This window comes from Budorcas taxicolor, chromosome 4 (genome assembly GCF_023091745.1).
Source record: "Budorcas taxicolor isolate Tak-1 chromosome 4, Takin1.1, whole genome shotgun sequence".
Lineage (NCBI taxonomy): Eukaryota > Metazoa > Chordata > Mammalia > Artiodactyla > Bovidae > Budorcas > Budorcas taxicolor.
The window spans coordinates 12343231-12367043 of NC_068913.1; the positions used below are offsets into that span (position 1 = coordinate 12343231).

The window sequence follows — 23813 nt, forward strand, 5'->3', positions numbered from 1 at the left end:
AGCTTCATGAGTTGCAGTTTGCAGGCTCAGTGGCTGTGGTTTATGGGCCCTAGAGCACGCCAGCTTCAGTAGCTTCAGCATGCACCCTTGCCCATTTCTGAGGGAGTTGAGTGACTTTAACAGTTGCAATTTTCGTGTTCTTTATATATTCAGAATACTAGTCTTTTGTCAAATATGTGGTTGAAAATATTTTATTCCATTCTATATATGTCTTTTGATCCCCGTGATAGGATCTTTGACAGAGCAAAAGTTTTTGTTTTTGATCAAGTCCAATTTATTAACTTTTCTTCTGTGGTGCTTTTGGTGGCAAGTCTTAAGAATTCTTTGCCTAGCCCCGGACACTAAATACTTTCTTCCATGTTTTTTCCTAAAAGTTTTATAATTTTATAAAATTGTAAAAGCATAATTAAATCTAAACCTGTGATCCATTTTGAGTTAATTTTTGCATTAAATGTGAGGTTTAAGTTCATTTTTAAACCTGTGGATGATCAATTGCTTTAGCACCATTTGTTGAAAACGCTATTATTCCTCCATTGAATTAATGTTACAACTTTGTAAAAAATCAGTTGAGCATATTTATGTGAGGCTATTTATAAGCTTTCTATTCTGTCCCATTGATCTATGTATCTATTTCTCTGTCATATAGACTTGACCATTTTATGATTTGAAATCAGGTAAGTCAACTTCTCCCATCTAATTCCTTTAAAAGATTGCTTTAGCTATTCTTTTTTTTGCCTTTCTATATAAATTTTATGATAATTTTCCCTATACAAAGAATCGTATTGAAATTTCAATAGGAATTTCACTAAAAATGTGTCAATTTGGGGAGAATGGATACGTTGAGTCTTCTAATCCTTTAACTGGTATGTCTCTCCATTTAATCTTTGATTGCTTTCATTGCATGCTGTAGTTTCCAATGTAAGAGTTATGCACATGTTTTGTTAGACTTAAACTGAACTATTTCCATTTTTTGAGTGATTATAAGTAGTACTGATATTTCATATTAGTGTCCATGTGTTTATTGCTCATATATAGAAAGACAATCTATTTTTGTATGTTCATTTTGTCTGCTGTGACCTTGCTGAATTCCCTTATTAATTCTAGGTTGTTTTCTTTGTTTGTTTTTGTAGATTCCTTAGGATTTTTTATGTAGAAAATCACATAAGTTTCAGTTTTTATTTTTTCCTTTCTGATCTATATCTTTTAATTTCCTTTCTTGCTTTATTGCATTAGCTTGAACTTCCAGGACAGTGTTGAATAAAAGTGATAAGAGCAGATATCTTAGCCTTGTTCTCATTCTTGGGGTAAAAAACATTTAGTTTTTTACCATTAAGTATGATTTAATTGCATGATTTTTTGGTAGATGTTCTTTATTAAGTTAAGGAAGCCTCCCTCTAGTCCTAGTTTTCTATGAGATTTTTTTTTTTTAATCACCAATGAATGTTGAATATTGTCACATGATTTCTCTCTACAAGTTGACTTGTTGTTTAATTTTCTATTTTAGCCTGTTAATATGGTAGTTGATTACTTTTTGAACATTGAATCACCCTTGTATTTTGGTATAAACTCCACTTGCCATGGTATATAATCCTTTCATATGTGAATTCTGTTTGCTTATATTTGTTAAGTATCTTCTGTGTTTATGTTCATGAGGGATATTGGTTTTTGCTTTTTTTTTTAGGTGAGGTACTCTGGTTTTTGCATGAGGTAATTCTAAATTTATAAAATCAATTAGGAGTGGTTCTTCTATTTTCTGGAAGAGATTGTGTAGAAGTGATATTAATACTGCTTTTCTTGTTTTGGCAGAGTTCTCCAGTAAAACTATCTGAGCCTGGAGACTTCATTTTTGGGAATTTAAAAATTATATATTCAATTTCCTTAAGGGTTATAAGGTTATTTGGGCTTCCCTGGTAGCTCAGCTGGTAAAGAATCCACCTGTAATGTGGGAGACCTGTGTTTGATCCCTAGTTTGGGAAGATACCCTGGAGAAGGGAACGGCTACCCACACCAGTATTCTGGCCAGGGCTGAGCTACTTTTGCTTATAAGGTTATTCAAATGATCTGTTTCACACTGGATAAGATATAGTAGTTTATGCTTTTCTGAGAATTGGTCAACTTCATCTAAGTTGTAAAATTTATGTGTGTAGGGTTGTTCATGTGTGTGTTAAAGTTGCTTAGTCATGTCCAACTCTTTGCGACTCCATGGAGTATATAGAGTCCATGGAATTCTCCAGGCCAGAATACTGGAGTGGGTAAAATCCTGAAAGATGATGCTGTGAAAGTGCTGCACTCAATAAATATGCCAGCAAATTTGGAAAACTCAGCAGTGGCCACAGGACTGGAAAAGGTCAGTTTTCATTCCAATTCCAAAGAAAGGCAATGCCAAAGAATGCTCAAACTACCGCACCATTGCACTCATCTCACATGCTAGTAAAGTCATGCTCAAAATTCTCCAAGCCAGGCTTCAGCAATACGTGAACCATGAACATCCTGATGTTCAAGCTGGTTTTAGAAAAGGCAGAGGAACCAGAGATCAAATTGCCAACATCCACTGGATCATGGAAAAAGCAAGAGAGTTTCAGAAAAACATCTATTTCTGCTTTCTTGACTATGCCAAAGCCTTTGACTGTGTGGATCACAATAAACTGTGGAAGATTCTGAGAGAGATGGGAATACCAGACCATCTGATCTGCCTCTTGAGAAATTTGTATGCAGGTCAGGAAGCAATAGTTAGAACTGGACATGGAACAACAGACTGGTTCCAAATAGGAAAAGGAGTACGTCAAGGCTGTATATTGTCACCCTGCATATTTAACTTATATGCAGAGTACATCATGAGAAACGCTGGGCTGGAAGAAACACAAGCTGGAATCAAGATTGCCAGGAGAAATATCAATCACCTCAGATATGCAGATGACACCACCCTTATGGCAGAAAGTGAAGAGGAGCTAAAAAGCCTTTTGATGAAAGTGAAAGAGGAGACTGAAAAAGTTGGCTTAAAGCTCAACATTCAGAAAACAAAGATCATGGCATCTGGTCCCATCACTTCATGGCAAATAGATGGGGAAACAGTGTCAGACTTTCTTTTTCTGGGCTCCAAAATCACTGCAGATGGTGACTGTAGCCATGAAATTAAAAGACGCTTACTCCTTGGAAGAAAAGTTATGATCAACCTAGATAGCATATTCAAAAGCAGAGACATTACTTTGCCGATTAAGGTCCGTCTAGTCAAGGCTATGGTTTTTCCTGTGGTCATGTATGGATGTGAGAGTTGGACTGTGAAGAAGGCTGAGCACCGAAGAATCGATGCTTTTGAACTGTGGTGTTGGGGAAGACTCTTGACAGTCCCTTGGACTGCAAGGAGATCCAACCAGTCCATTCTGAAGGAGATCAGCCCTGGGATTTCTTTGGAAGGAATGATGCTAAAGCTGAAACTCCAGTACTTTGGCCACCTCATGTGAAGAGTTGATTCATTGGAAAAGACTTTGATGCTGGGAGGGATTGGGGGCAGGAGGAGAAGGGGATGACAGAGGATGAGATGGCTGGATGGCATCATGGACACGATGGACATGAATCTGAGTGAACTCGGGAATTGGTGATGGACAGGGAGGCCTGGCGTGCTGCAATTCATGGGGTCGGGAAGACTCGGACACAACTGAGTGACTGAACTGACAACCTTTCCCTTCTCCAGGGGAATCTTCCCAACCCAGAGATCGAACCCAGGTCTCCCACATAGTATTCCTTCTTCTTAATGTTTTTGGAGTCTGTAATGATACCCCTGTTTCTTGATATTAGCAATTTTTTTTCTTTGTCAGTCTTACTAGAGGTTTGTCAATTTTCTTTTCTAATTACCAGCTTTTTAAAAGTTGATTTTTAAAAAATATTTGTTGTTCTGAATTCAATTTCATTGAATTCTTCTCTCATCATTGACTCTAGTATATGTTGGTGTGTTTTTCTTTGGATTTATTCAGGTGAGCTTTGCTTGGCTTTTTGAATCTGTAGATTTATATATTTTGCCAAATTTGGAAAGTTAGCAGCCATTATTCCTTTCAATAATTTTTTCAATCCCACCTTTTTTCTCCACTCCTATGATTATTATTAAATAAAATACAGTTGTTTTTTTTAATGGACCCATGGTTCTTGAATCTCTGCATTTTTTTCAGATTGGTGATTTCTTTTACTCTGTCTTCAAGTTTAGTAATTCTTTCCTCCGTTCCCTGAATTCTGTTGAGTCAGTCCTTCGTGTTGTCTATTTTAACTATTGTGTTTTTAGTTCTAAAATTTCCTATAGTTCTTCTTATGTCCTCTTTTTTTTTTTGTTTAATTTTTTTATTTGCTGAAACTCTTTTTTCATTTGTTTCAAGTACCTTCACATTTCTTCAGTCAGGATTTTTACTATAACTGTTTTAAAGCCTTTGTTAGAGAGTTCAAATCTCTCTGTCATCTTGGTGTTGTCATCAATCAATTGTATTGTTTCATTCCTTTTGAGGTCTTTTCTTTAATTCTTGGTATGATGTGTGACTTTTTTTTTTTGTTGAAACCTGGACATTTGGGGTATTCTATTATGAAGTTCCAAATCTTATTTAAAGTTTCTGTTTTAATTGACTTTTTGTGATACCATTCCATCAGGGAAAATGAGAGTGCACTTTGCTTGTCCCTTCCAGGTGGGGATGAAAATACAGCTTCCCGACTTGATTTCCATTGACACCTCAGGGGGCCTGCCTGCTGAATAAGGATGAGAGTTCTGGTTTCCCATTCGGTGCTGATAACACCCTGCATCGTGTTGTTTCTCTTGATAGCTAGGTTCCTAGTTAATTTACCTTCCATTGTCTACCTTTAAAAGCCATCTTTTGTATGTCATTTGTAGTTAGTGAAAAGAATAGGGAAAAGTGTGTCTAATCCATCTTCATAAAAGCTGAAATCTATTTTTAGCTTTATCTGTAATTATGTCTCTTCTTTAATTATTTTATGGTCAATCATGCCATAAGTCTGCCTATTTTGTTAGGTTTTACAAAGAGCCAGTTTTTGGTTTATCTAGCTCTTCTGTTTTCTTCTTTTCTGTATCATTAATTTCTGCTTTTATCTTTATTGTAATATAGCTTAAAATTTTCTTTGAGATAGTCTATTTTTTAATTTCATAAGTTTACACCCAGCTGATTAATTTTCATTATGTTTTATTATCTGGAATCAGTAATTAAGGCTATACGTTCCTCTCCATGTAATACCTTTGCCTCATCTCACAAGTTTTAAAGTGTAATGTTTTAATTTTTATTCAGTTACAATTGCTTTAAAATTTCCTTTTTTATTTTATTGTTAGCTTATACATCAAGGCTGTATATTGTCACCCTGCTTATTTAACTTCTATGCAGAGTACATCATGAGAAATGCTGGACTGGAAGAAACACAAGGTGGAATCAAGATTGCCGGGAGAAATATCAATAACCTCAGATATGCAGATGACACCACCCTTATGGCAGAAAGTGAAGAGGAACTAAAAAGTCTCTTGATGTAAGCGAAAGTGGAGAGTGAAAAAGTTGGCTTAAAACTCAACATTCAGAAAACAAAGATCATGGCATCCGGTCCCATCACTTCATGGGAAATAGATGGGGAAACAGTGGAAACAGTGTCAGACTTCATTTTTGTGGGCTCCAAAATCACTGCAGATGGTGACTGTAGCCATGAAATTAAAAGACGCTTACTCCTTGGAAGAAAAGTTATGATCAACCTAGATAGCATATTCAAAAGCAGAGACATTACTTTGCTGACTAAGGTCCCTCTAGTCAAGGCTATGGTTTTTCCTGTGGTCATGTATGGATGTGAGAGTTGGACTGTGAAGAAGGCTGAGCACCGAAGAATTGATGCTTTTGAACTGTGGTGTTGGAGAAGACTGTTGAGAGTCCCTTGGACTGCAAGGAGATCCAACCCATCCATTCTGAAGGAGATTAGCCCTGGGATTTCTTTGGAAGGACTGATGCTGAAGCTGAAACTCCAGTACTTTGGCCACCTCATGCGAAGAGTTGACTCATTGGAAAAGACTCTGATGCTGGAAGAGACTGGGGGCAGGAGGAGAAGGGGACAACAGAGGATGAGATGGCTGGATGGCATCACTGACTCGATGGACGTGAGTCTGAGTGAACTCTGGGAGTTGGTGATGGACAGGGAGGTGCCAGGAGCCAGTGCGAGGAACTCTGCCCATGGCAAAAGTCATGAGGAAGGAGGCTTCGGCATATGCAAAGGCGGATCAAGCCTCAGGAAACCCCCTGTTCCCGAGCATCTACCCCCAAAACCAGAGTCTACCTACTTTACTGTTTCATGCTCTCACCTATGCCTCTGACTTTACAGGGGGCTGACCCCCATTACCTCTCTTGGAGAAGGAGTTAACTTACAGCTCCAAGTCAATAAAAATTCCTGGGCGTGACAAGAGTGTTTCAACTTACGAACTCCTCTGAAGGTTATCTAGCCTGTCTGTACAGGTTCTCTGGCCACATGTGATTGTTTACAGCCTCCCAACCATGAGAGGCACTAGATGTTTTAGACTTACTAAAGGCAGATTCTTTGGGGAAGTTAGAAATTATTAGTATAGTGGGTTGGTTAGGAATTAATTGGTGAAGGGTTTTTCATTTGTTGTGCCAATAATTGCTGCTAATTCCCTGCCCTGGGTGTGACAAGGGTGTCTCAGGTCAAACCTCTCTGCTGACAGACTAGCTTATGTGACAACCTCTCAACCATAAGCAGCACAGAGAGTTTGGAGTATTTTGAAAGTCTTAATTAGCATAGGGCTTTTCTCATTGTTGAGTCAATGATTGCTGCCAGGCCTCCATATCCTTAGACACCGGGGAATATATTAATGTATTTGGAATATAGAAAAGGGAATATAGTAGTTTTTGATGTTAGCAATACTAGACTTTTTGAGTTAATGAATTTTCTCTTTTGTTATAGATCACTGTACTTTGTTATAAATCACAGTGTCCTTGCTATGTAAAAATGTAACTTTATTACTATCTTAAGACTAAATAGATCTTAAGGGGAACATTGGTGAAGGGTTTTCATTTGTTGGGCTGATGTTTGCTTCTAAATCTTCGTATTCCCTGCCCTTATAATGAATATAACTAGCATATAGGAGAAATAGGTATTAACCTTTAAGATTAATCACGTTAACCTTAGGGTAAATAAATTCCTTTCTTAGTTGTAACCCACTACACCCTCACCCTATAGGAATGCAACTTTATCTGCTACCTTCAGAGGGTGGCGCCTGGTTTAAGGAAAAAACACCCTTGGAAAAAAGAAGTTTTTTGGTTATCAGAAAGAAAGGATCATAAAATGTCAGCAGGTCTCATGGCCAGAAGATGATGTAAAACCCCTAAGACCTTTATGTATACTTTTTTGTGAAGCACCTGATTTTGATAAAGGTCAGGACTGCTGACCCCCACGTGACTTCAAAATTTCCATTTGGCTCTATGTGTAACAAAACGTATATAAGCAAACCTAAATAATAAAGAAATCAGATCAGTTTCTGGAAGGACTGATTCCCCCGTGTCGTTTCTTTCTTGATCCCCGTTTTTCTGGCTGAATTTCCATCTGGAGCATGGGTGCTTGCCACATCTACTTACTTGCCCCGGCTTTTAAGTTCCATGCGAGAAGGAGCCCAAGGACGGGCACCTTCCAATATTCAAGTGGCGACGGTGGCCCAACGTAGATGGTGCAAATTCCTTGTCTTGGAGTTTTATTGGTATCCCACGTAAACCAAGTTATTCAGCCTCTTTTTCTCCACTAATATTTCCTACTACACTATCCATTTCTAATCTATGTATCTTTAATTAAGCAATTAATTCCTAGGACGCCGATTCCATCTCCCATTCGAATTACCCTGGATCCAAAGGGGCTGGACCCCGGCAGGGAGGCCTGGCATGCTGCGATTCGTGGGGTCGCAAAGAGTCGGACACGACTGAGCGACTGAACTGACTGAACTATACGTTTTCTGGTTTGTTTTTAAATTTCCAAATATATAGGGGTGTTTCTGTTTAGTTATTTTTGTGTTCCACGTCAGACTTCCTTGCATCGTAGTCCAAGAATATGCATCTCTTACGTTTATTGTTTCAAGTTGATAAGACCTCTTCTCTAGACAAGAAATACCACAGACTTAACCAACAGAAGCCCTAATTGCAATTTCGCTGACACTTGTGGCATCTTCCCCAGAGAAGATTAGAAGCTCCCAGGCACATGATAGGAGGGCGTTGTTTTAGACAATGCCTTATGGTCCAGCCTGATCAGAAATGGACGGTAGGATAGTCAGTAGCTTTGCCTGAAGACTGCATACATTCTTGGTCCCTCTGTCGTGATATTAATGCATATATCTGGACATCCTGCTGAACATCCCTGGGATCCCTTACATTGATGACATCATGCTAATCAAGTCAGATGAGCAGGCAAGCACACTAGAACACTTGGTAAGAAACAAGCGTCCTAGGGGATGGGAGATAAACACCCTGAAGACTTGGGGACTGGTCACATCTGTGTCTGAGTCTGTTTTCAGGAGAACATGAACTGCAACAGATTTTCTCATTAATTCTGAAGATCCTGAACTATTGATGTCATATTTAATGAGACTAAAAGAACATGCTACCTTTTCATTTGTCATTTTCTTATTGCTGGTTTTGTGTTTGGAGCCAGTGAAATCCTAAAGCCCCACTTCAGACAGCAGAATATAATACTGCATGAAACACACTAAACGAATGAGCAGCCCATTTCTGTGAAATGGCTCCTTTTCCTTGTTGTATATGATCCCTGTTACCCTATATCTGGCCTCCCTGGTAGCTCAGTTGGTAAAGAATCTGCCTGCAATGCAGGAGATCCTGGTTCAACTCCCGGGTTAGGAAGATCTGCTGGAGAAGGGGCAGGCTACCCATTCCAGTATTCTTGGGCTTCTTTAATGGCTCAGCTGGTAAAGAATCTGCCTGCAGTGTGGGAGACCTGGGTTCAGTCTCTGGGTTGGGAGGATCTCCTGGAGAAGGGAACAGCTACCCACGCCAGTATTCTGGTCTGGAGAATTCCATGGATTGTATCGTCCATGGATTGCAAAGAGTTGGACTGACTGAGCGGCTTTCACCTTCACCCTATGTCTAGCCATTACCATGGACCAGTGAATCTGAACTATGTGCAGATCAAGTTCTTCTATTTATGTGTTTTTTTTGGCTGCACTGGGTCTTCGTTGCTTTGCACTGGCTTTCTCTAGTTGCAGCAAGTGGGAGCTACCTTCATTGCCGTATGTGGACTTCTCATTGTGGTGGCTTCTCTTACTGTGGAACACAGGCTCTATGCATACAGCTTCAGTAGTTGCAGCAAATTGCAGCTTGTCAGATCTAGAGCATGGGCTCTGTTGTGGTGCATGGGTTAGCCACTCTGTGGCATGTGGGATCTTCCTGCACCAGTGATCGAAACTGTGTCCCCTGTACCGGCAGGTGGATTCTTATCCACTGCACCACCAGGGAAGTTCTCAACTTCTTTCTTATCCAATAAACTAAGCTATAATGTCTTTTTGTTCCTGTATCATGATTTTGAATTAATGCTAAATTATTCTTAAAAACTTAGCTCACTTGGAGCTTTCTATATTTATAGAGACATCTTTTTGTTTAGACATTCAGAAATCAGATTGTCTTAGTTTACCAAATTGTAATCCATTTTTGTCTAGGACTTGGAACTACTTTAATTTTGTTTTATTTGAGCTTGGTGTTTGTGATAGCCATGAAAATGCACTTTAAAGATTTCTAACTGTAGGGAGCTTAATTGACCAAGCGCCTTTGCAGCTGGACTCTGAAATTCATTCCTGCATTTGCATCAAGGCCAATTCCATGGACCTCTCACAGCCAGTGGCTGATCAAAGCAAGATACTAAGGCTGGTTTTGGAAGATCTGAGACTCCTGATGGCTAATTTTTGGTTTAAGGATGGTGACAGAAATAGAACCAATAGGATGTGTATATATGTGTGTGTGTGTGTGTGTGTGTGTGTGTGTGTGTGTGTGTGTGTATATATATATATATATAGAGAGAGAGAGAGAGAGAGAGAGAGAGAAAGGTGAGGTGGGGGCGCTTCCCAGGGCTTCAGTGGTAAAGAATCGAGGACATGGCAATCCGCTCCAGTATTCTTGCCTGGAGGATCCCATGGACAGAGGAGCCTGGCGGGCTATAGTCCATGGAGTCACAAAGAGTAGGACACGACTTAGTGACTGAACAACAACAACAATACAGAGAGAGATGTATACACACACACAAAATCCACACTCACACATAGTGTGTGTGTGTGGGGTGTGTGTGTACATTTTGTAGCTGGAGTTTGGAGGCACTCTCTCTAGAACTTCTTCCTTGGAAGACTTCAGTCCTTTTTCTCTTATGGCCTTCAACTGATTGGATGAGGCTCACCCATATTATGGAGGATAAACTGCTTCACTCACAATCTATGATTTAAATGCTAATATTATCTTAAAAATATCTTCACCATATCTAGATGGCTGTTTGATATAACGTGGGTGACCAAATATCTGGGTACTGTGGCCTAGCCAAGTGACATAAAGTAAATCACTAAAATACAGTCTTTACCTACATTTTCAACAAATAGGATGAGATGATGATAGCATTTAAATAAAGGGTAAATTTCTGGATTTCAAACTGAACAATTTTCTCCTTCCACTAATGAAAGAAAATATGATTTTTTATTTTTACTTACTTTAAATGTATTCAGTGGAGACATAGGATTCTCAGGCTACAAAGCCTGCCCTAGAATTAGAAACTGGTCTACAATGTTACGATGATGGTGTACATACATATTTAAGTTTTAAAAGTACAGAAAGGAACGGAGAATAATAGTACACATGCTTTAACTGGCACGGACTTCATGACAGTAGAAACAGAGAAGGTGAAAAATCTATAAACATTTCAGTGCATAGGAGCTCTGTTTTTTTAGTATTTTCCAAGTTTCCAACAGAAGCACCTTTGGAGGAGCAAGAAATATAAAAACAAGTGAGGAAATAAATTACAAATTTTTAAGAGAAATAACAGTCCATTTATAAAGTGATCTTCCCTTTGATGTTACTGAGATTTCTTTGCTAATCTACATTCCAAATAACCAGAAGCAGAATCCCATTAAGTTTCCAAAGCTCATTTGTTCTGGTCGCCATTTGTTTGAGAGAGTTGATTAATATTTCTTTCTGAATACTGATTTGGGAAACTTCTTTCTTTTTCTGGTGGGGAAGCTGTACCAGATGACTTGTGGGATACCAGTTCCCCGACCAGGGATTGAAACCAGGCCTGGGCAGTGAAAGCACTGAGTCTCAGATACTGAACCACAGGGAATTCCTGGGAAACGTGTATTACAATGACCTGATCAGCGATTTTCAAGTAAAAAAAATATATCTGATGCCTTCTCGGTCTAGGTTGACTCTGTCTGAATTGGGAACTAGAATAGGCAATTTGGAAACACCTTTCAGGAGATTCTGTTCAACTGAAACTGCTGGCTTGTGGAATAGTAAATTATTAATATTTAAATCTTACATTCCACATTTCTGTTTTTCAAGACCAAATTCCATGGACCTAGGGAAAATATAAAGCTAAATAGGTATGAGAATGATAGATCAATGTACCCGTCAAATTTGTCCAGCATAATTTGACTATTTTTTAATTTGTAAAAAAGAAAAACGGACACACATTACTCTGCTGTTCCTTGGTAAAGTGGCCTGGATGCTGATGATGATTATAATTATTATTATTATTTTGAGCAAGATAAGAAAGTGATCATGATCTTCTTGAGTTATAATGAAGATCAATAATGAAGGTTGCTCAGTCATGTCCGACTCTTTGCGACCCCATGGACTGTAGCCTACCAGGATCCTCCATCCATGGGATTTTTCAGGCAAGAATACTGGAGTGGGTTGTCATTTCCTTCTCCAGGAGATCTTCCCGACCCAGGGATTGAACCAGGTCTCCCACATTGTAGGCAAATGCTTTACCATCTGAGCCACCAGGGAATCCCTCTTGAGTTATACAATCATCTAAATTCCAAAGCACTCACAACATTGAGCGAACAGAGCCTGTACTTGCATACTAGGAAAAGGAAACATATTGCTGCTGGAAGCCACAGGCCAGGTCAAAAATAAATGTTTTATATCACATGGTAAAATAAAAGAGGGATTCTATCCCAAGACCACCTTGATAAAGACCCACAGTTACTGCAGCTGCAAGGGAGAGTCCAGTCAAGGCAGCTCAGAATAAACAGAAGCCTAAAAGCAAATCTGTTGGCACATTATTTCAAACCCCACCCCACCTCATAGCCATCTGCTTTCTAGAGATGGTCTAGAATTTCTTGAAAGGGAGAGATACACTAGCAGGGCTGCTGGCCCCCTCACCCAGAGATCCCAAAAAAGGAGAGGCAGCAGCATGGGCCAGACTGGGACTCTGGCTTTCTTAGGATGAACAAGTAAGGCATACAGACAGAGTCCCCAAATAAAGCATAATTAGATTTATCTGTGAAAAACGGATTTTGTGAGATAAAATTGTTCTTACATTTTAACTTTGGCCCTGAAATGACAGAACTCAGAGACCAAAGTTAGATGATACACCAAGATATGTATTTTCAAAGTAAATGTCCAAGAACCAATTAGACAACTGACCTACAGTAAATATTAAAAGAGTTGATAGCATGGAGCAGGGGTTGGCAACCTTTTCCTGTAAAGAGCCAGATGGTTGTGCAAATATTTTAGGTTTGTGGGCTATATGGTCTTGGTTGCAACTATTCAATTCTGTTGCAACACAAAAGCAGCCAGAGCCAGTATTTAAACAAGTGAGTGTGGCTGTATTCCAATAAAACTTTATTTAAAAGTAAAAGACAGGCTGGATTCAACCCACAAGCTAGTTTGTCCACTGCTGGCATTGAGGGAGAGAGGGTTTATGAAGAGGTTCTTTTGGTGACAATTCTCCCAAGCGCCATGAGAATCTCATCCTGAGCCTGGGAGGTGGGGAGGAGGCTTCAAGGGGACCATGTGAAGTGCTTGATGTATCCTCTTGACTATATGAGGCATGTTGTTCTCAAGACTGGACATTAGATGCACTCTGTACCAATGGTAGAACAAACATCCATAAGTGCTTCTCACATACCTGCCTAAGCTGGTCTGAGTTCAAAAGGATCACCTGGAAAGGTAAGAGGACTTCAACTGAGACTATTTCTCTTAGAGCAGAACAAAACTTGGAACGGTATGGGAAGTGGCCCCAGAGAAATTATTGTGACTTGACCTTCTGAACTCTAAATTGAAACTGTATTTGAACAGAGAACTATTTTATGCCAAGAGTGAGCAGATAAGTTTTGAAGTTGAAATTTCATGCAGGAGCAAAGGAAAAACCCCCTCCAGTGAAAAAAAATTGAATGGGATTGTTGAGGCAAAAACAAACAGCATTTCTTATTTGTTTTACAAATATTTTATAACAGAACACTTCAAAAGCACAGTCCAAAGAGAAGAGCAGAGTCTGATGACCTCTCATGTCCTCATAATACAGCACTTGTTAACTCTGGTTCAATCCTGTTGCAGCTATAATGCTCATCTACTCTCTTTTATCCATCTCCATCTCCCATACACAGAATTACTTAGAAACATATCCAATGTCTGTATTTCCTTTAAATTGGAAGTGAGAGCCAGAGGTTAGATTTGATTCAGTTTCATTTATTTGGTGAGACTGTCTCAGGGTTACAGTGTGCACTCCTATAGCGCTTCCAGGACACTAATGTCTGCTTCTCTCTCAGCAATGTTAGTACTGATCAGGATTTAGGACAGTTTGACTCATCTATTATAGTTTTTCCTCAGCTTTTTTTTTTTAAATCGGTTTTAGCAACCATTGATGATTTCCCAGGTCCACAATTCTATTAGGGAAAATGACATTTTGATTACCTCTCATTGGTTGTGCATTGGTTATATGTATACTTGCTAGAACAATGGGAGCCCCTGGATTGGGGACTCATTAGTCTTTTCACAAGAGTCCTTTTTATTCCTTAGCTTTGGAATTTTGCTGTATTTTTGTTTGTTTGGAAGCTTATGAGCTTCTTAGCTATAGAAACAAAATTCACTTCTGCTCAGTTGTCACCTACTTCATGAAAAGGAAGCCTGCTTCTCCAATCTACTTTGGTAAGATCTGCATACTTCTATGGGTATAACCTTCAGAGAACTGGTCCTCTGCTTTGAAAGATCCTTCAGTGCCAAGTACAGAGTACCTTCCCAGTCTGCCCGGTAAGATTAAATGTTGTTGCTGAGAGGTTTTCACCTTTTTTGTGAAATGGTTTTGCAGATATTGTAATGTCTTTGTACAATAACCATTGTCTTTTGATTCTGAAAAATTTTCACATCTAAGAAGAAAGTAGACAATCTTCCTCAGTCCATGCCTTGGTTGGTTAATTGAGGGCATGGCGGGTTTCTGTGCAGCTGAATGATGACATTCACTGCTTCCTGTCCCTTCCATGCTGTTGTTGTTTAGTCTTTGAGTCATGTCCTACGCTTCTGCAACCCCATGGAATGTAGCCTGCCATGTTCCTCTGTAGATGGGATTTCCCAGGCAAGAATATTGGAGTGGGTTGCCATTTCTTTCTCCAGGGGATTTTCCTGACCCAGGGATTGAATGCATGTCTCTTGTGTTCCTTGCTTGGCAGGCAGATTCCTTGCCACTGAGCCACGTGGGAAGCCCAATTCCATCTGGCTCCTTCTTATTCTGCCCTCAGTGGTGTTGTCCAAAGCAAGGAAGATATTTGATAGTTTTCACATCTCTCATTCCTTGCTTTTTCACCACAGTCTATGTGGGACTTACAACATGCTTATGAGGAAATATAAATACTGTATGCACAGGGCCAAAAAACTAGAGGCTGTATCTATAAATTTGCCAACTTAAAGTATGGTGGGAGAAGGAGAGGGTAGGACAAATTGAGAAAGTAGCAATGACATATGTACACTATCATGTACGAAACAGGAAACTAGTGGGAAACTGCTGTATAACAGAGGGAGTCCAGTTTGGTGCTCTGTGATGACCAAATGGGTAAAATGGGTGGGGAGTGGGGAAGAGGGAGACTGAAAAGGGAAGGGGTAATTATGACTGATTCTCAGAAGAGGCCACCACAACACTGAAAAGCAATTATCCTCCAATAAAAAAAATAAGTATACATCTTGGATCTAAAAAAATTAAGTGGTATTTTGTCCATATTCCTGGAGCGAGAAGGCCAAACTCTTAAATAATCTCAATGTCATAAGCAAGTGGGCCTCCAATGGAAAATCCCAGGTAAAAAGATACTTTTTCTATGCTTCTACCACTTCTGAGTTGACCCAGAAAAGCAGGTGTGATGGGTATTGTGATTTTTTCATTGATTCCATATTCTATGTATAAACAGTTATTTCCAGCTCGTCCCTTTAACCGAAGCAAAAGCTCTTGGACTTTTGTCTCCTTCCATACATCTCCACTCTGCCACAGGGACTTAATATCAGCTGTCTTTTCAAAACATTGATCAATTTTTCCTTTGTGAACAAGTCTGTTCATATTGTTACCTTTCCCAAGAAAGAAATAGGCAATTGGTTGCTTTGTACGATACATATGCTTATATTGTCCCCGAAAAGAATTTTCCAGTGACCAAGCATACTTTTCCATTAGTCTAGAATCTTGATCTAGTTGTTGGTTTTCTGGCCAGAATAAGAGGGAAGCTAGGAAATAAGGTTCTGGATACCGATATGACATTCCTACTTGTTGTAAGACTTCTCGAAGCTGATCTTTCAGTTTTTTAATTGACTTCACTATTTTGGAGGTCGGTTTAATACAGTAGAGAATGATGTTGGCCAGGATGAAATTTTGCTTTTCCTTTGGCAGGATTCTGACAGTGCATTGTTCAAAGAGAAAAGTATATTTGTTCATTATATCTTCCATGGTGTGTATAGCATCTTCTTGAGCTTTGATAAGATATTCCAAGAGTCCAGAAAACTTGTCTGCTTTTAAAACTTCCAGGCTTCTCCGATATAGCTCTACCTGAAGTGGCACACTAAGCTTTGGACAAAAATCTTTGTACTGTAATTCCTCTGAGGGGCCAAATATATCTGCATACTTCTTAAAATACCCAGCCACCTTTCTCCGAGTTTTGGCCTCTTCATTTTGCTTAATATTGTTCCTAGGTTTTAGAAGGACAAAGTATTCATCAAAAAAATCAAAGGACTTTTTCAAAGAAAATTTCAAATTGGTTAGGTAAGAAATAAAGTTCTTGAGGACTAATTTAAATTCATTGTTTGGATCTCCAGGAATATCTGTACTTCCTGATATAAAATTGATCATTTCTCTTTTAGACAGTTCATTTTTACTGTCAAAAAAAGGAATGAACTGGAGAATCTGGATTGTGTAGAGCCCAACTTCTATCTCCCCTTGATAGCCAGCTATATTGTAAGTATCATACCGCCTTTTTGACTTCTGATAAAACCTTTCCTTAACTTCATACTCCCTATCCTCACTTTGCTGTTGGGATTCCTTGAATGCATTTGAGGCACATACTGCTAAATCCAAAAGACCAGATAGCTCATCAACAGAAATGCTCCTGTTTCTTTCATTATCTTCTATCCACCATCTTATTTTACTTTTGAAGACTTGACCCAGTGTATCTGAGATATAAGAATTGTCAGGTTCTATCTCTTTTGCTTGATTTGCCCAATGTAGAGCACTGTGAAAGTCCTTCTCTTTAATGTAGAAATGTCTTGCCAAGGCTTGGCAAATGAATGCATTTGGGTTGAACCGACGAGTACCTTCACGTAATACTTTTTGAACTGCCACATTCCCTTCTTCTTTATGTAATGCTTCAATGAATGGGGAAAACAAAGTTCCTGTTTCACCTTCATTTTCATTGCGCTGTCTTGTGAGCAGCAGTGTTTGCACATCTTCTAAAAATTTGCTTCTTCCTATTCCAGTATCATAGAACAAATTTTCTGTTAGCATGTTCAGCATAATCTGACTCTTATCCAAGTCATAGCTTATCTTCAATTCTTCCAGGGAACGAATGGCAATCAAAGGGTGAATAATGCGTACTCCACAGTAGTTCCCACATTCTACCACCTCTGTTTTTATTAGAATTGTAGAGTAGGTGCCCATTTTGTCTTCAAATTTTTCTGTTCCCCAGAAAGATTTCTTGTTTGTGATTCCTAGGAACTTTTCACACTGTGATAGTGAAATGGTGGTATCTGGCACATATGAGTTAAGAAGGGCCAGAAAGGAAAAAAGCTTTGCTTCCTTGGTGGAAATATTTTGTTCTTTCAGAATATTCCTGACCACATCTTCTATGTACTTTTTATTAAAGTTGGTTTTCATAATCATGAAGGAATAAAAATCTTGAAAGTTTTCATGTTGGTCTTCAATTTCTTTCAATTTAAGCTCAAAAGCTCTCTGTTCCTTGGGAGACAGTTGTTGTATTAGGGCAATACTGTCTGAGATCTTTGCACTTTTTTCAGGATTCTGTGATCTCCTGCAATTTAGGATGATCACTAGAGGTTTCTCATATCGAATATACCTATTAGCTACAGCTGTTTGAATAGAAGCTTGCAGAAGATAGACATTATCCTGTTCTTCAAAATCATCAACAAGCAGTAATATAGGTAAGTATTCCTGATTATTTGTTGTCCCATAGGTTATTAAATTAGTCACTTGTTCTCCAATTTCAGAAAAATCCACTGTCTTGTTTTTCAGCACAGCACATCTGAATTTCTTCCTTAGTTCCCAGAGAATATGCATAGCCAACGTAGTCCCACCACAGCCTGGATGATGATACAGATGAATAATTTTGACACATGTCGGCTTAGAAGAATCTGCCCCTCTTTGAATCATTTCTTCAAGTTTTTCATATTTATCCCTTTTCACAAAAGGGGAAGAATAGTTTTCAGAAGAAAAGTAGAAATTCCACCATGTTACTTTGCCTCCTCGATAAAAATCTTCCTCTTTCAATGCTTTGAATTCAAGTAATTTTTTTTTGTCCTTCTCTAAGATTGTATCTTCACATTCGTTTTCACAGAGAATTTCCAGAGCAGTCATGATATCTTCTTCTTTTTTCAGAAGGACAGTAGATGAACCAATAGATGGTAAAAATCTCTTGGAAGATTGAGTCACAGATTTTAGCTTAAGAATAGTTCCATTTATTTCTTCAAGACTTAAAGAAGAAACACATTGGTTTGATAATTCATCTTGCTGTGTTGTTAATCTTGCTTCAAGTAGATCTTTCCATCCCTGACATATGCGTGAGTCTACACAAATGCACAATATATTTTCCATTCCTTTGAGATCTTGGTAGAAAGCACAGAAGGTCTCAATGAGTGGGTCTCTTGGGTCGTCAACAGAGGAGAGTAATAGAAATACCACCAAAAACCTCCCTCTTGGCATTATGTCTTCTTGGGTAAGAAATGAAATCAGTTTCCTGACTTCAGACGCTTTTTCTCTTTGCCAGGAACTTGCATCTACAGGTTTATACTTTTCACTGTCAAGATCTAACCGGCCATTGCAGAAAATCCAGCTGAGTTGTTGATAAAGATTCAGACTAGTAATCTTCTCATTTGTGGTTTTCCCCTCCATATACAAACTTGGGACGTGAAGATTTACTACTCGGGTTTCTTTGAATGCTTTGACCACACCCTTGCTCACAGATTCAGGATCAAACTCCAACACAGCAAACCATTTAATTTCCTTTAGGAAATCTAAGTGTTTGATTTGTGTAGGGTGGCATTTGTTTATTACAAGAATGTACCAGTCGTAGTATGAATTATCTAACAAATCCTGATTTCCTGTCAACAATTTAACAAGCTTTGGCCCCTCGCTCTCTTTTTTATTTGTTTTCACTCTGCATTTCTCTTCTGCCTCTTTCCTAGATTCTGCCAGTCTTTTCAAATCTAATTTAAATGCTTTGAAATCTGCATTACTTTTCATGATGTCCTTAGAACTGGCCCCATCTCGCACAAAGACTGAGAATTTTGGACTTGGTTTCCATATTGTGTTGCTATAATTTTGCATTTTAATCTGGAAATAATCAACTTCACATTCAGAATATTTTGGAACAACATCCACTTCAATAACAAATCTGTCAGATAGAGTAATATTTGGCAGTAAAACTTCTACAAATCTTGGCTCTCGAATGCAATTCTTTGCTTTTTGGACCTGGTGGTCTTCAAAATATTGGTGGATCATCAGATTGAAGTGGTCAATGAGGGCTTCCTTGGTGATGGTGGTAAATTCCACACCAACAATTGTTCCGTGAGGTTTGTCCTTGACTCCAAAATGAATGGTGCCATTGGTACGTGAGTTCATACAAGCAGAAGCAAATCGGAAAACCTCATTGCTAAATTTCATTTTAGCATCCTCTTCCGTGGCTGTTTCTGTGTTTGTGAAGGCTTTGAATTCATGTATTGGGTCAATGAGATTGAGTGGTCCTGTTTCAGGCTGTAGTTTAAAATTCAGTTTGTAACGATATGGATCACTGAATTCATCGAAAGGGTATGCCATGCATGTCGGTTCTGTGGATGGCTGCTTTTTCTTTGTGTCATCTATTTCATCTTCCATGAACTCATTTTTCAGTGACTTAGAACCTTTAGTAACTGTACTCACCGTAGAGTCATTAACTGTATCTGATTTCTTTTTATTCTTTTGTTTTGAAGTCCCTCCATCTTTCTCCTGTGTTTTAGGAACACTTTTACTGCCTTTTCCACTCTTACGTGTCTGGAAAGGATCTCCAGAGGATGTCTCCAGCAACTCTTTGAAGAGATGTTCTATTTGGATAGCTGGTCCAAATGTTATGCCCATAGCAACAAGGTGATCTTTAGTTAAGTACTTCAAGTTTGCACCATTCACATCTTGTGCAGTCAAAATTGCTCTGTGTTTTTGTTCAATTTTATGACTTTCTAACCACTGATTTACATCCTCTTTTGTCCAGTCATCTGTATTTTCTGGTAAGTTAAATTGTGCTGCCATTCTGATACCTATGTATAGAAAAAGAAAAATTATTTAGTATTTTTTATAAAGACATTTAAAAAATAATCAGTTAATTTTTCAACTGACAATATATGTGTGTCCTAGAAAATTGAAAATGGCACAAAAGGATATACCTGCCCTCTAATGACCCTCTTGAGAGGAAATTACCATTATCAGTTTCTTCTATATCCTTCCAGAGAAATACTACCAAATAGAAATGTGTGAGCACTTTTTCCCATTCAAATGGCAACATACCATGCACAATTCTCTTGCTTGCCTTATTCATTAATTGCATCTTGGGGATACATATACATATATATGTGTGTGTGTGTATGTGTATATATATATATATATATAGAGAGAGAGAGAGAGAGGGGGGGGGTTTCATCCTCCTTAATGGTTATTTTCTATAATGTGTATTAGCTCTATTGTTTATAAATATTCAGTTCTGCTGTAGAAAATAAGAGAAACAAAAAAGGCTATATAAAACTAAAGAGAGATGGACATGTAAAATGAGAAGTATTTATGAAGCAAGGTATAGAAGCAAGTAGTTTGTGAAACATGTTATAATAGACATAGATAAAGTAAATAGAGCTGCTGCTGCTGCTAAGTCGCTTTAGTCGTGTCCGACTCTGTGTGACCCCATAGACAGCAGCCCATGTGAGTGTTAAACATAGTTAGGAAGAGACTGAAGGGCCAAATAGATATTAAATATTCATGAAGCACTCTTGAAGCCCTTTATATGTTTAAAATTTTAATTGGGTCACCTACTGTTGACACCCATTCTGATCTTTTGTGTCCTGTAATTAAGAAACATAAACAAAATCCTGAGTAGCTTATCAGGCTAGTTGATGAGTTAGAGCTGCAGTCAGGCCTACATGTCCCTCTGCATCTCTCTGATTGGAGCAAGTGGACGTGTCTGACACAAGGTATCTTGTATTTGTTGATTTCCCTTGGAAAGACCTTAACTTTCATTCTCAAAACCACACAGTCAGTGGAGAATGCTGACACTGCAGAGAGGGAGAGAGAGGATATATGAACTTGTATAACTCAGATAATAAGACCCTTCCAACCTTTTTATATCTTATCCCAAGTGTTTTACACATCTCTTCCCCCCTGCTTTTTGTTGTATATTTAATTGATTTAATAAAGATGTTCCTCAAACACCTTAGATTGATCTGTGAGCCATTCAGTTTCATGACTTCTGGGATAGCTTGCTAGGTAGTGAATTTAGAAGCTACTATTACATTCATGTAAATTTTCACATCATATTTGGTAATAGCTGATTCCTGGGCAGTAACAAATGGCATTACTATTTGGTATACAAATGGCAAGCTGCTATTTGGAAATCATTGGCAATCTGGGTTACAAAATATAGCAATGGTTAGGGAAAAAAAAAATAGACAATAATAGTTAGCTTTAAGTACAGCCCCAAATGGCTCAAAAATGTGAGCTTTAAGTACAGCTTAAATAGTCAGCTTTAAGTACAATCCAAAAATGGCTCCAAAAATGTGAGCCTTCCTATAAAATCACTACAGGAGAATTAAATCAACAAAGAAGAAAAGCCTGGGGGATAGTGGAAAATAGACTATATAGGTACACTTTCATGAAATAATTAATACACAGGAATATTGCCTACAAGAGGCAGATAAAAACTCAGGTTAATTTACTTTCCCTTCCAGACATAAAGCTGCCAGACCAATGGCCCAAGGTTAAAGCTATTATTCTCTGGTTAGTAATTCCTGTATTCATATTAAGTGAATAAAAGATACACCTTCAGTTCAGTTCAGTCACTCAGTCATGTCTGACTCTTAGTGACTTCATGAATTGCAGCATGCTAGGCCTCCCTGTCCATCACCAACTCCCGAGTTCACTCAAACTCATGTCCATCGAGTCAGTGATGCCATCCAGCCATCTCATCCTCTGTCATCCCCTTTTCCTCCTGCCCCCAATCCCTCCCAGCATCAGAGTCTTTTCCAATGAGTCAACTCTTCACATGAGGTGGCCAAAGTACTGGAGTTTCAGCTTTAGCATCATTCCTTCCAAAGAAATCCCAGGACCGATCTCCTTTAGAATAGACTGGTTGGATCTCCTTGCAGTCCAAGGGACTCTTAAGAATCTTCTCTAACACTTGTTCAAAAGCATCAGTTCTTCAGCACTCAGCCTTCTTCACAGTCCAACTCTCACATTCATACATGACCACTGGAAAAACATAGCCTTGACTAGATGGACCTTAGCCGGCAAAGTAACGTCTCTGCTTTTGAATATGCTATCTAGGTTGGTCATAACTTTTCTTCCAAGGAGTAAGCGTCTTTTAATTTCATGGCTGCAGTCACCATCTGCAGTGATTTTGGAGCCCACAAAAATAAAGTCTGACACTGTTTCCACTGTTTCCCCATCTATTTCCCATGAAGTGATGGGACCAGATGCCATGATCTCAGTTTTCTGAATGTTGAGCTTTAAGCCAACTTTTTCACTCTCCTCTTTCACTTTCATCAAGAGGCTACTTTCTGCCATAAGGGTGGTGTCATCTGCATATCTGAGGTTATTGATATTTCTCCTGGCAATCTTGATTCCACCTTGTGTTTCTTCCAGTCCAGCATTTCTCATGATGTACTCTGCATATAAGTTAAATGAGCAGGGTGACAATATACAGCCTTGACGTACTCCTTTTCCTATTTGGAACCAGTCTGTTCTATGTCCAACACAAAAACCGGCAAAGATATGCACAATTGATGGAAACTCTTACAATACTATGACAATCAGAAACCACAGAGATGCAATGCCTTCTTAAAAAGGTTAATTAGGTGAAATTTCTTTCAGTAATCTGGCCTATAGATACTAAGTAGCTCAAATTTAAAATAAGCTAGGGAAAGAGAGAAAGAGAAGAGGTGGGAAATTGTTTTAAGTGTACTAATTTTTAAACTAAGCCCTTTTGTGGGACTATATCAAATTCAAAAACTATGCATCGAAGGACACAATGAGTAGAATGAAAAGGTGACTTGTGGAATGGGAGAAAATATTTGTAAAGCATAGATCTGATGAGGGGTTAATCTGGAATATGTTTAAAAAAATCTCCTGCAACTCAACAACAACAAAACGAATAACCCAATTAAAAGTGAGCAAAGGACTGAAACATTTCTCCAAAGATGATATACAAACAACCAACAAGCACATGAAAAGATGTTCAACATCACTAATCATTAGAGAAATACAAACCTAAAACACAATGCTGTATTATTTCACATCTATTATGATGACTACTATTAAAAACCTCCAGAAAATAACAAGAATTAGTGAGGACAGTGTGGAGAAATTAAAGGTAACTTTGCGCACTACTAGGGGGAATATGAAAAGATGCAACCTACACAACGTACCTTAAAAGAATGGTGAAAGGAAGTTCTCTAAACAGAAAGAAAATAATAAGAGAAGGAACCTTGGTACATTAGGAAGGAAAAAAGAACACAGTAAGCAAGAAAACTGGTAAATATAATAGACTTCTCTTTGGTTTTTAAAACTTTTGTTTGATTTTTAAACCACTGTCTGATATGATTCTACATGTATTTAGTGAAAATATTTAAGATCATTATACATGACAGGGTAAGGGGATATGAAGATTTCTATGCTTCACTCAAACTGGGAAAAAAAACACCCACTATTGAACTATCATAAGTTATGTATACATAATGTAACATCTATAGAAACCAATAAAAAAGTTATACCAAGTTTCCTTCACACATACGAATTTGACAACTCAAATGAAATGAAACAATTCCTCAAAAAACAAACTTCTGTAGTCCATTTAATATGAAACAGAT

General features: G+C 38.4%; 1 protein-coding gene across 1 annotated transcript; it reads right to left on the reverse strand.

Annotated features, from left to right (window-relative positions):
* Positions 1-15249: 15249 nt before the first annotated feature.
* On the reverse strand, positions 15250-19995 carry LOC128047044 (sterile alpha motif domain-containing protein 9-like). The gene has a single exon (XM_052639236.1). The coding sequence runs from the start codon at positions 19993-19995 to the stop codon at positions 15250-15252; it is 4746 nt and encodes a 1581-aa protein (XP_052495196.1).
* Positions 19996-23813: the final 3818 nt, after the last annotated feature.